The sequence below is a fragment of the Nyctereutes procyonoides genome, unplaced genomic scaffold (assembly GCF_905146905.1).
Source record: "Nyctereutes procyonoides isolate TBG_1078 unplaced genomic scaffold, NYPRO_anot_genome, whole genome shotgun sequence".
NCBI classification, from domain to species: domain Eukaryota; kingdom Metazoa; phylum Chordata; class Mammalia; order Carnivora; family Canidae; genus Nyctereutes; species Nyctereutes procyonoides.
The window spans coordinates 9,750,447-9,764,043 of record NW_026575033.1 but is presented as its reverse complement, the minus strand read 5'-3'; the positions used below and the strand labels follow the sequence as shown (position 1 = coordinate 9,764,043).

Below are 13,597 nucleotides of genomic sequence, written 5' to 3'. Positions count from 1 at the left end.
GACCCCTTGCTGCTTCTAGGTGAAGAAGTCAAGAACCCTCAGAAGGCAATCCCTGTGGGGATTGTTGCATCTCTCCTGATCTGCTTCATTGCTTACTTTGGAGTGTCTGCTGCCCTCACGCTCATGATGCCATACTTCTGCCTGGACAAGGACAGCCCCCTGCCTGACGCCTTCAAGCACGTGGGCTGGGAAGGTGCCAAGTATGCAGTGGCCGTCGGCTCCCTCTGTGCTCTTTCTACCAGGTGAGGCCTCTGAAGCTCTTGGGAAGGGAAACTCTCTCTTCCCAATCTCACTCTTCCCTTGAAATCGAACCAGCACCCCAATCCTGGTGATATGGCTTCTCCTCTTGTTGTTTGCAACCATCCCACGAGTTGTTATTAATACTTTCATCCTGAAGACTCTGAGGCCCACTTTCAGACATCATCTTTTTAGCAAGGGTCTAGCGTGCTATCCCCAACTTTGGCCCCTGGACCAGGCCACCTCTTGGAACACTGTCTCTTGGCTCTTAGTTTGGCCCAAGAAAGTAAATGTCTTTTAATTTATAGACATTAATGTTTAAAAGACATTAAATATCTTTTAAAAACATTTTGCCCCCAATGTTTGGTGTTAGCCTGTATGTACAGGAAATATTTGTTGAACATTGATTTACCACGAGAAATCCTTATGAGCACAGTGATACCTTTATTTTCTGTTTGATTCACCTAGAAATTTGTGGGAATAAATACAAGATTTCATTTTCATAAAAGTGATGACTAGATCCCATGCATGTTTATGTTATGTTAGGCCATTCTTTCAGTGAATACATAACAGTAAGTGCTTTTTCCTGGGTTGATGCATTGAATTTTGTCTTTCAGCCATGGGCTTCACCTAGTTTGGAGGACAGCAGTTCTCGGTGATAAGTTCAGGGCTCCCTCTTGGTGATCTGCATTACAGGGTACAGATGCGACAATGGTCGCATTACAGTGCCCTTCTCCCTGATGAGCTAATGTTACAGATGCGTTTTGCCTTTTCCTCCCATATAGTCTTTTAGGTTCCATGTTTCCCATGCCTCGAGTTATCTATGCCATGGCTGAAGACGGACTGCTATTTAAATTTTTGGCCAAAATCAACGATAGGACCAAAACACCAATAATCGCCACGTTGACCTCAGGTGCCATTGCTGGTAAGAACTGCAACTAATCCCATATAACCAGTATCTTAACAGTTGAGCTACTAGTCCCTAGGGAAATAGCTTGAATTATGTTGGTCTGTGAGAAGTTGGAACTGGTCTTTTTAACATTTGGTTTTTGCCCTTGAAACCTGGGTTTCCTGCAAGATAGCTGCCCTTTTGACTAAAGGCAGAGACCAGTTTTATAGAGGATGCGATAGCATTCTCAAAAACTTTTGAATCCTTTTATTATGATTACCCTCTCATTGGACAGAGCTTGGAACACACACTATCCTTTCAGAGCCATTTGTATTTACCCTTTTCTGAATGTTTCTGAGTAGACTTTGGCAGGATGACCTCTTCTTGCATGGCACCGGCCAAGAGACATTTTGTTCATACTGGAAATTCATTGTCCATGTCTTAGCCCATGGATTCTCAGAGGAGTAAGAATCCCTTAGGATTCACGTTTTATGAAATGTGCTATCTATTCTCCAGGAGATGTTGGGGGTGTTGCTAGGGTGTCAATTGCTGTAAGTTTGTAAGTAGTGGCAGGCTCAGAGGAGGTTTATCTTACCAAATACCCAGTTCCTCACCAAGAGGATGGTTTTGAAATTAGTGCCCAAAGAACCCTTGGAGCCATGTGATATTCTGAGGGCCCCTAATTAAGAAAAGGGGACCGTCAAAGGAAACTTACATGCCTAATGTACTGTTACTGGTTTTTTGTATTTTCTCCTTTAATAATTGCCCCTCTGAGCTCTCAAGAGACAGGCATTATTCATCACATTGTACAGAGAGATGAAGTGAGGATGTACACCCACATCCAGGGGATCTGGTTCTTGGTTCCCAGTTTGTTTTTATGCCAAGTGACTGGCTTCTTTCGTGTTGTGAGTAGTACTGTGAATCTTAGTGTATTAGGACACATGATACCAATTCAGCCTGTACCACAGGGACTACTCAGATAGCCCCAGTAAGACATTTGACCATCTTAAATGAATTATTGTTAATGGTGTTTATGCCCTTAGTAAAGTGTGCTTAGTTTTGTGGATTAATGTTATATAGGGAAAGAAAGCTAGTTTTTTATTATTTAACAAATTTGTTATGTAATTGTGCATTCTTGGCTGTGATCTCAGTGGTCAGGTTAATAGACACCATATGTCAGAATATGATCAATATATTTAAAAGATTAAGGAATTCGAAATAGTAATGTTTTTTCCAGGATTTAAATGTAATTTGATCATATTAAAGACTGGCCATTAATTTCCTTCCTGTGTTGATCAGGAGAGATCAAACTATAATCTTTAAAGTGACTATAAAGTACAAGCATTCACCAAACCAGGGATTTTACTCTTTCTTTTCATTTGGCAGGACTAGTAAATAAGTATTCGGTTTTCTAAAATCTCCCCACATGCAAAGAGTTTGGCCTAAGTTTCTGTGTGAGTGGGAACATAGGCATCTGTGGCATGCAGTTGGATACTATTCTAATTATCTAGAAGGCTCAGTATTGCTCTTTGATCCTGTGATTTATCCTTAATTTAAATTTGTTTCGGTTGAAGTAATCTATAGGGGCTTGAGAAATATTTGTGGAAAAGTAATGGTTTTATGTTTATGTTTTAACTTATGTTGATTGCATGTGATTTGAAAATATCCCAAAGTAGATCTATCCAAGTAATTTTTTAAATGGGAAATTTAACACATATACCCATATAAATAGAATGTATACTCAGAAAAATTACAGAGATTTTTCAAATAAGCATGAATGTTGTATATTTTTTTTAAGTGGGGTCATGGTAAAGGTACTGATATTGTTTGGAAATGACCCTGCTTTCCAGGCTCAGCTGCCTGGGTTAGGAGCCCCTGTGAGTCCTCCCAGAGCACTAGACTTGACCTGCTCATCACTGTTGCCTACTGATGCCTGTCTTGGATGATACACTCAGGGAAGCCGGAGACTCTCTGGTCTGCCCTTTTTGATGATGTACATTTTTGATGGTATACACTTACTGGCATACTCCCAATGAGTGCTAGGTAGATGATGAATGAGTGGGTAGATGATGGATGGATGGATGGATGGATGGATGGATGGATGGATGGATGGTTGGATGGCCAAATAGATGGATAGATCATGGGTGATGGATGGACAGAGGATTGCTGGATGGATGGATGGATGATGGGTGACTGGTGTGTGGGTAGATGGATAGATACACATAACTGTCTGTGAGTTTGCATAATATAGAGAAAGACATTGCACTCAGAGCCACAAGAACCTAATTGAGATCCTGACTTTTCCACTTCCTAGCTGTGTGACTTTAGATAAGCCTTCCAACATGTCTGACTTTAGTTTCTCCATCTGTAGTGTAGCGGTAGCTTGCAAAGTTGTCATGAGGATCAGTAAAGGTCATGATGATGAAAGTGCTCTCTAATATAAATGTTAATCATTATTACTGTCTGCTGAGCACTGTGTATGTGATTTTATCCTGAGCTTTTCTTCCCTTTAAGCAATGTCACAGTGTGTTTCCATGGAAAGGGCTGGGGAGAGGAAGCAAGTAAAAGCAGCACCCTGTGTGCCCTGGATCATCAGTGGGAGGTGGTTCTGACTGTTAGAGTCTGTGGAGGGCCACCAATGGATCCTGATGTTTGTCTCCTCCCCAGCTGTGATGGCCTTTCTCTTTGACCTGAAAGACTTGGTGGACCTCATGTCGATTGGCACTCTTCTGGCTTACTCTCTGGTGGCTGCCTGTGTGCTGGTCTTACGGTATGTATGGCTCTTCAGGGTTCCATGATAGAAATGGAGATGCATCCTGTTAGCCTTTTAAAATTTCAAGTTAATGGCTTATACAGTGTAAATTTTAGTCTGTTGATAACTCCTTTGGAAACTGCTCTGGAGAGGGTGGGATTTGGTGGTTTGAGCGCCTAGCTAGAGAGAACATCACTGAAAAGAGTCAGGGGGCTCACCTCTCACTGTCATGTGCCCTCATTTTTCTGGTGGGATGTCAGGAGGATAGAGACGGGTTCTCAGCCCAACTGTCGGGTCTGGGCCAGGGTACAGAATTTTTGAAGGCTTAAGGGAATGATTTCAGTTTGGCCCAGTTCTTAGGTAGGAGGAGACTGGGAACTAGTCCTGGTGGGAACTGGGTGAATCCAAGTTGTGTGAACCATGGTGTCCTGGTGTTCTCAGCTGCCCCAACACCTCTCTCCCCAAGCATACCCCTGTGCTCCAGTTTTCCTTTGCTCTAGAAGGACAGGGCTCTGCTTCTTCACTATCAGGAAAGGCTCAAGGGGGCATTTATCATGAGAATATGGAGTCGTGGAGACTCTCAGTGGTGGTCACCTGGGAAGAGCCTCCCTATTTCTTTGCAAGTATTTATACTAACAAGGTCATTTATTCCATTTCTTATGTGCTTTAGCACCTAATTTATGTCAAACTTGGATTGAGCTCAGTAGTGGCTGTGGTGTACAATAAGCTAAAATTTGTTTGCTAGTTTTCTGACCACTTATTCCTAAGGGCTCAACACTGGAATCTTTTCTGAGGTTCCCCTCACATTCTTACTGACCAAATGGTGTTAACATAAGTGAATCAGTTTAAAAAAAAAAAAAAAGGTTAAATATCTTTATGCTCACTCTTAGATTATATGCAAAATAATTCAGAAAGCACTGTGTTTTTCATAGCTGGTAGAAAAGATTTGAGCTCTGTTCATTTTGGGTGGGAAGATAAGGAACCTCGTTTAAAATGAATGCTTTACTTGCAGGAAGCTTATGTCTTGGAAATCATGCCACAGGCTCAGTCCTTTAGCCAGCTCTATAAAGTTTATTTATTCTAAGGCATTTTTGGAGTTTTAAAATAAATTGATCCAATTAAGTCTCACAAATATAATTTCTCAAATCTGTCCGCCTGCAGACACATTTCTCTGGCTCTCTGTACCAGACAGGATCCTAATGTTACTGCCTTCTATTTCTGTTTGTACTTCTAGCTCCCTTCAGCCATAGTTTTGTTGGAAGTGGCCTAATATCTTAAGCATCCAGAGGCCAGTGCTACTTTTCAAAGCAAGAGAAACCATCTCCGTACATTCCTCTTGGCGTTGTCTCAAATCAGAGACCCCAAGGAGGATGTTGCCCAGAAGCAGGAAGGAGAGGATTCAGGTCTCCTCCTCTGTATCTACTTTGCCAGAGAATGCATCATTCTGACCATTTTCTTCCCATGTTATGCCTGGTGTCCTGGACAACTTACCTTTGAAAGCTTACTAAGAACTTGAGTTAGTCGTGTCCCTTTACCTAATTAAAGCACATTATGATGGTTGCACAATACATTTCTTTACAGATATCAGCCAGAGCAACCTAACATGGTATACCAGATGGCTAGAACTACCGATGAGCTCGATCAAGTGGACCAGAATGAATTGGTGAGCACCAGTGATTCCCAGACAGGCTTTTTACCAGAAGCAGAACGGTTTTCTTTGAAAACCATACTCTCACCCAAAAATATGGAGCCTTCCAAATTCTCCGGGCTGATTGTGAACATTTCAACCAGCCTCATAGGTAAGAGCCCGCCCTTCCCTTTTAGGTGTTTGGGGTCCTGCTAGTTGTTAGCATTTCAGGGTTTCTTGTCAATGGTGGTGGAGGCAAGTCTGGAAGGAATAAGCGTCTGTCTTGCTACTGGACTGTGATGTCACTTACTCTGCCTCATGGTTGTTGATGGTTGCAGAAGCGGAGCCTCCCTCTCCATTGGTTTTGGGGAGACTGAGGATATCTGTGGGGATTTGAAATAAGATTGAATTGCACCTCTCTCTCTCTCTCTCCTTCTTAGCAATTCTTATCATCACCTTCTGCATTTTGGCTGTGCTTGGAAAGGAGGCTCTGACAAAAGGGGAGTTGTGGGCAATCTTTGTGCTTACCATATCTGCACTTCTCTGCTCCCTGGTCACAGTCATCATCTGGAGGCAGCCTGAGAGCAAGACCAAGCTTTCGTTTAAGGTGAGGAGCTCTGCCTGCAGGGACCTCCTGGTAGGTTCCTGTGGTAGGTGCCACAGATCCTGGCACTCCTGCGCCCCACATGGGGGTCACATCGCACTGCCAAGCCTTGGAGGTGACTTGGGCATTTGCACTTTAGATTACACCAATAATACAGCAGTTCAGTGTTGGAGATAAAGTGGAAGTCCCTCTTCTAGTCCCTTCTTTAACAGGCAAATAGCAAGGGAAGAAAATGAGAATAGAGCTCACTTTGACGCTTAGTAGCTTAGAACCAAACTCTCACCTATTAGGATTTGCCTGTTGTGGGGGGTCTGGCTGTGTGTATATATGTGGATTGGGGTGCACTTGCTTCCTCCTCCCCATATAAATAGCTCAGTGCATCTGAATTTCAGGGGTGGGATCTTCTCCTAGGTTGCTTTGCTAAATGACTAAAAAAGTGCCATCCCCCTGCACTCCACTCCCTGCAGACTTGACACTGCCACCCACTGTCTTTGCAGGTGCCCTTCTTGCCTCTACTTCCCGTCCTGAGTATCTTTGTGAACGTCTATCTCATGATGCAACTGGACAAAGGCACGTGGGTCCGGTTTGCAGTGTGGATGCTGATAGGTATGTGAGATCACAGGTTTTACTGTGATGGCGTCTCACTCCACCCCCAGTCCCCGGAGCCTGTGCTGTGCTGCTTATTTTTCTTTCCTGCAGCTTGGCCGGATGCCTCTCTGGTTTCAGATTTCAAAACAAAATGAAAACACATGTAGTCAGCGGTTTCTTTCTCAATAAGGAGCTCCTAGTAGGTTGCGGGTCCTACCTTCTCTTTTAGATACTTTTCATTTTAGTAGCTCTTGCCTGAGCTAGTTATGTCATTGGGCAAGAGTTGAAGGTAACAAGAGTGAGGCTAGGAGTCTGCTGTTAACGAAGCACCAGTCCATCTTCCCACACACGGGAAGGTCTAGACCGTGCCTCCCTCAGCCCAGCCTGCATCTGCCCGCTGGCCCATGTGGGCTGAGGGTGCTGCCAGGGCCTGCAGGATGCTTGGAGGTCACCTGTTGTAGGCTGATGGTGGCCCATCCCCTCGCTGGGTTTTCAACACCTGGGACTGCAGGAAATGAATCCAGGCTCCTTCCTGAATGCAGGAAACAGGAGCAGGCCTTGCCCTCACCTCTCACTATCACTGACAAGAGCAGTAACCCCAGGACTGTGTTTCTGCCAAAGCCCTCAGCCCTGGGTCACCACGCTTGGGGGCAGATAGCTGCTGCCTCAAAATCCTTCTCTGCCCGCCCCACATTGTCTGCAATGTGTGGCCTGAAGCTGCTTAGACAGACACCCCCTGCAGAGCCTTTCTGTGAGAGGGTTGGCTCAGCGTGTGATGGTGTGTGATTGGCACACATTCCTCCAGACTGGGGTAAGGTGCTCATTTCCTGGCAGGGCTGGAGGACACCTGCTTCTAGGCATCCCGGACATGAGCTCCTGGGCTCCAAGCCATTAGCTTATTTCCAGGGCTTTTAATGGCTGAACCCTTCTTTTAAAGGCTGTAAGGCCTGCTCTCCTTGTGTCTCTGGCACAAGGGTGGCCTCAGGGCCACACGGGCTGTACTCCTTGGGTGGGTGGCTAAAGCTCAGATCTCTGCCCCACCGCAGACCTTCAGTGTCTCCAACACTGGAATGGATTGAACCCTTGTGTTACACACATTTGTGGGCCACTTGAATGCCTCCTCCCATCTGACAGTCACATAGGTAGAGAAAACAGACAGTCAGGACTATGGAAGCCACTCGAATAGCCTGGGGAGCCCTGGTGCCCCCTGGGAATCCCACCCTGGCAGGGCCCAGTCCAATTGCTGGAGTGTCTGTCCCGTCCCCACCAGTGACCACACAGCCCCAACCAGGTGGGCAGTAGATGAAGCTGCGAGACCAGTGCCCCTCTCTGGCCCCCGGCCTAGCCTCTCCCCGCTCCAGAACTGCCCCAGCGTGAGGCTTTCCAGAAGGCAGTGTGCCTTTCCTGCACATAGAGGTGAGATAGTGACTTTTGTCGATCATAGTCCAAGAGCCCTTTCGTTTCTCCAGACACAAGGTTGGGCCATGAGGGGTGCTTTCTCTGGGTTCAGGCCTGGGACGGGCAGCAGGGAGAGGCTTTCCTGTGGGGCCACATGACGGACCCAGGGCTTCTCGGCCTGCTCTGTTCACACCGGGTCTCTGCTCTTGGCCTACAGGCTTCATCATCTACTTTGGCTATGGTTTGTGGCACAGCGAGGAGGCGTCCCTGGCCACCGACCAAGCAAGGACTCCTGATGGCAATTTGGACCATTGCAAGTGACACGCAGCCCTACTCCCAGGGGTGGCAGCAGCCCAAGGGATGCCCGCAGAGGTCCTGGGAGCACCTTGCTCCCCCCACCAGTGCATCAGGACCCACCCACATCTACAGAGCCCCAATGCAGCAGAAGGTGCAGCTACTTGAAATGCAGCCTCGGCCCACAACCCGTGTGTCCTGCCTAGACTTGCTCCTTGGCAGGTGCACCACGTCCCAGTCACCTCTGACAGCTCCCTGGTGGGGGCCACTTGGCTGCAGCTGGCCACTGTGGCTCCTGACATCCCTCTGAACAAAGCAAGCGGCTCCCGTCCTCACCAGCTCCGTGCCCGTGCTGCTGCGTCCTCAGGTAGAATGGAGGTCACCTTCTCTTGTTACTTTGAGAAGCCAGGCCTCCCTCCCCAGGGACCATTCTGGTATTAAAAACATCCAAACTCCAGACTTTCAGTAGCCATCTCCCCACTCAGCCCCAGAGGCCAACCGTAGATGCAAGACAAGTACTCCAGAACAGTCTGTCCCCAGCAGTTCCCCAGAGCCAAAGGACAGCAGTATACTTTAAAAAGGAAGAGTAAGACTGGTTTCCTTCTCCCACTCCTGTTTTCTGAATCGCTTCCAGAAGTCATTAGGACTGTAAGCCCTCCCCTACGCCTGCTCCCAGGCAGGGGCATTGCTCTGACTCTCTGACAGGACTGGGCATGCTTAGTACTAGGGGCAGGTGAGGAAGAAGGGGGCACTGCTGTGGGTACAGGGCAGGAGGGCCGAGGGCCCTGGGCGCCAGGGGATGTTCTTCAGCCATACTCCCTCCACTTGCCGCTTCTGGGATCTCTCACCCACACCCCAGGGTTCTGAGTCACTGGAATGTGGCCCTGTGTGCATGTGGGACTGACCTTAGATTAGCAGAGCTTAGAGCACTGTTTTCTGTGGGTCTTTGCCAATCACTAAATCCTGCCCTCTGATGCTTGCAGGTCAGTTTCTTGAGTCTTATGAGGTTCTGGAGGCAGGTATCCACTCATTCTGAGGTGATGGTGGCCGGCCCTGACATCATCTGTGTGGCCCCCCTCTCACGTATCATCACTCTGAGTCCTCCTGTTAGCGTCTGTGAATCACTCCAAGTTCAATTGGCACTTAGTGTTAACTTGAAAAATAGCCAAATATTGCTCAGTGTGTTGCTCTGAGCATGGGGTCTGCACACGAGAATTTGGGGTCATGTTGCTGTCCCTGCCGTTATCTGTTGTCCAAATGTTGGGGTTTGTATCTGGGTTCATCACCCTGCCCCGGACCTCCTGCTTCTGTAAGTCGAGGAACCAGCTTGGGGCCCTGTACACAGTGTGCTCCCTCCCATATGCTGGCACACTCTGTGGCTCACACACACTTTGAGGACGGGGCCCGAGAAAGAAGAATGCTGACAGAGTCTTCCTTCCAATTAGACTGCGGCTCCAGAGACAGAAGGGCCCCGTGCTGATGGGAGGTGAGGGTGGGGGAAGGCCTGTGGACACCCCAGAAAATGCAGATGCTGCTTTTGAAGCTCAGACTCCCATTTCTTCCCTGGTCTTTGACACAAATCTGGTAGAAAGAAGCCTGGTAAGTTGATGGCACTTGTCTGATCTCCCTCAGTAAGTCTGGAGAGAATTGCAAGAATTTGTGAAATGGCCAAATGGCAGTGGTGGGTGGAGGGCCGGTTGGGCGGGTGGCCAAGGCCCTGAACACCTTGTTTGCTGGAAGCTTTTATTCTGTCATTTGTGAATGTTACAGAGGGAAGAGCATAAGAGCCCCAAGTGTGGGTTTCCAAAGAAAGGTATTTAAATTTATGTAGATTGGTGCTGTACAATATTTTGATAAATATTAACTTATTTTGTTGGGGTTTTGGTCGTCTGCTGTCTTAGGGTTTGTTAGCTATTTGTTTGCTTGATTAGTCTGTTATTTTTCCACATAGGCAAAAAGAACTTGAGGGTAAGAGAATATTTGAGAAAAAGTGCAGGAGAGAATTTTTTTTTCTTTTTTACTTTAATTCCTTTTTTCTGACTGAAATTTCTGTGCGAGACAGCACACAATAGACTGTGCATACAGTTGACATTTCAGCTGGCAACATGTATCCTTCTACCAACTGACAAGGTATGTTTTCCTGATAACATCCCACAGAATGAGAAGCTCCTGGCGTGTCAGGATCCCCCCCAAAGTGGGAAGTGCCTCCAGTAGGCTCACCAGCTTAGTAGTGAGAAGCCCCTGCCCTGCCACTCCCCCCGTTATGGGCAGGAGCCGCCCATTTGGAAAAAGACACCTGAAGGTGCCACAGAGATAGTTCTCATGGTCACTGTGCTTTTAGTGAGAAGCTTTTGTGCAGTTGCCAGGGAAAAGTTCTCTGTATGAGGGTGGTGATGTAAAGAGTGGTATCTGGAGTAAGTCTCCCCACGGTTGAGAAGCTTTTTCTTATCCCATTCTTTATTCCTTCCCCCCAAATAAACTCACATACACACACACAGGCACATACACGCATGTGTGCAGGCAAGAAATAACCACCAGAAGCACCCAACATTTGGCATCCGTAGCCCTCAAGCAAGAATATGATTCTCTGTTTCATGGCTTGGCCAGTATTTTCCTACATCATCAGAGACACACACACCCTTTGGAAATGTGTCTGCTTTTATCTGTGGTCCAGCCCCAAATACCCACATTGGAAAAGACCCATTTGTGTCCAGTAAGCACCCCTCCCCGCCTCCTGCAGTGTCCCCACTCTGCATGTTTTTGTGACCCCTTGAAGACTCACGAAGACTCAACTGAACTGTGGAGCCCCAGGAGCTCTGCTGAAGAGTGAAGGGTGTGAGAGGGTCTCCAGGGAAGCAGTCAGACCCCGTGGGCCAGTGAGGCTGAGCCTGCTTCTAGGAGGGGGGCCTTCGGGGGGATAGTGGGCCTCTGCACACCCCTCAGCTCACCTCCTTTCAGCCTAACTTTGGGCCTTATTTGTTTTTCCAAACCAATAGGGAGATGTGGGTAGTGCCATCTTTCCTAGGGTGTTTGGAAAGACTGCTAAATCGATATTGTCAGAACCCCCCCACCCCAGCTCCCCTACTTGTGGTTTTGTTCCACTGCGTCATTTCTGTCAAGAGATCAGCCTCCTGGTCCCATGTGCTGATACTGGGCTTGGGGTTTCACAGGCATCCTGCCTGCCCTGTGTCCTCAGGTGACTGCAGCGTTCTGGGGGCTTCACCCAACCAGGGTTCCTGCGGCTCTGGTGTGCCCCCTTCTGCACCTTCGGTGCAGCCTGTGCCCATACCTGGATGAGGCACCTGGCCCTTGTTTGTTGGGCTTCACGCATGGCAGCAGGTGCCAACTGGGCCGTACGCTCTCTTCCCGCGACTGAGCAGGTGTTCTGAACGGAGTTCTGTAGTCTGCACAGGATGGCCTCTGGCTTAACACCACATTTGCAGCTATGAGCACAGGGTCAGAGACTGAGTTCCTTGGGTGAGTGTGGATATGCCTTGTAAAGGCCCCGGCCAGAGCGTAGGCAGGCTTATGGGCATTTGAGGGGCCTCGCCAAATGGAATACCTGCTGGCTCTGTGCCAGGACCCAGCTCCTCTGATTTGCATGTCCCACTTCCACACATCTCATAAAAGCTGATTGTTCTGCTGGCGCCCAGGAGTCATCACCATGAAGACGGGAGTAGGGGATGTTGGTGCCAGGCCCCATTACCGACGTGCTCTAGCACGGATGGAGAGGTGTGTCTGCTGGGCACAGGTGTGTGACACTTGTGTGCTTCTGTGTGGGACTGTTACAGAGTTGCCAGCAGATGGAGCTAAATGTGTTGCGTCTGACTGTTATATATAATTTAAGGTATACATTTGACATCATAATGAGAGTATTGTATGTAAGGCTTCTTAGGGAGAGTGAGATACACATTTTGTGGACCCCCCCCCTTTTTTTTGTAATGAAATGCTTTATCGATCCAGTGTGCAAGAAGCTACATTTCATCACGATTCTTAATGGGTTTTTAAGGCAAAAAAAAAAAAAAAAAAAAAGTTAACTGACTTTGATAGTCTTTTTGTGCCCGTTGCTTCACTGAGTGGCAGTGCTCTTTCAAGAGGGACAGGGACTGGCCAGAGGTCTCCGGGCACAGGTTTCAAGGAACCCTCCTGGATGACCCTGTAAGCGTGCTGAACCGCTGGCTGAAAAACCCATATGAGATAAAGATCTCGGCTGTGAAGTCCAACCAATTGATTTTCTCAGGGTATGAGCGTGTCCAGCAGGGTCAGGAAGCAGGGCTAGGAAGATGCACTTGACTTTGTTAAGTAATTAACAAGGTATATGATTTTGTGTTTCTCGAGGACAGACTTTTTTAAGTTTGGGACTTATTTTCCCACTTGAAAAGTTGTAATATATATTTAAAGTGAGTTTCCCGCTTAAGTTGTGCCTTTCAGTGTCGATGGGTCTAAGAAGCACAGAAGGTGATGACCGCAATGAGGGCTGGTTTATTATCAAACCTGAAAAGCTGTGGTTTCTCCAGTAAACTTTTCCTTCTACTGATCATGGAGCCATTAATAAGAGAATTGTGTTTATTATGTAAAATTGTATAATATTTTTTTGCTCGTTTGATGTTCTATTTTTCTAATAGTTTTCTTATAGTTTCTTATAATCTAGATTTAGATTCTGATGCCCCCTGCAAACCAGGCTATCTCTGCTGGCCCCTCCTAGTTTTTATTTTAAGGACAAGCATAGATGTCCATCGCCTTTTAAAAAATGTGAACTCTGCTCTGTATCCCATTCGTGCTGACAATACAGTATGTTGACAACTCCCTACTATATGTTGTAAAATCAAATTATTTTGTGGTACATTATCTCATGCTTCCGCAAACTCTAATAAATTCTGTATATGGCTTCAGTATGTACAGTGTGATCTCAAGAATTGTAGCAGCTCTTGACCAGGGTCCTCGGGCTTGTCATTGCCCCACAGAGACTTCCACATCCTGCCCTTTGCTTCTTTAGTTTCTTCCTGTTTCCCCACAGCCAGATGTTGCAGTGCCTCATTTTCCCTTGGCCACTAGGTGCAAATCCTCATTCCAAGGACTAGCATCTCAACCGGGGAGTCCCCCAGCCCTCATTTAGGATCCTCTCATGCTGTCTCCGAGGACCTCTTTTTTCCAGACTTGGCTTAGGTCTGAGCCCCGACGTCTTCCCACCAAAGTCGCAGCCAGCCA

At 47.1% G+C, this 13,597-nt stretch overlaps 1 protein-coding gene across 6 annotated transcripts in view; it reads left to right on the top strand.

The window, feature by feature from the left end:
- Positions 1 to 13,284, top strand: part of SLC7A1 (solute carrier family 7 member 1) — a 79,556-nt gene extending 66,272 nt beyond the window's left edge. For all 6 annotated transcript variants that reach the window (XM_055317148.1, XM_055317145.1, XM_055317147.1 and 3 more), the window contains 7 exons: positions 20 to 242; positions 1,023 to 1,162; positions 3,794 to 3,896; positions 5,460 to 5,677; positions 5,946 to 6,112; positions 6,607 to 6,715; positions 8,313 to 13,284. In XM_055317148.1, coding sequence (XP_055173123.1) covers positions 20 to 242; positions 1,023 to 1,162; positions 3,794 to 3,896; positions 5,460 to 5,677; positions 5,946 to 6,112; positions 6,607 to 6,715; positions 8,313 to 8,416 — 1,064 coding nt within the window. In that variant the 3' untranslated portion in view covers positions 8,417 to 13,284. The remainder of the gene's footprint in view (positions 1 to 19; positions 243 to 1,022; positions 1,163 to 3,793; positions 3,897 to 5,459; positions 5,678 to 5,945; positions 6,113 to 6,606; positions 6,716 to 8,312) is intronic.
- Positions 13,285 to 13,597: the final 313 nt, after the last annotated feature.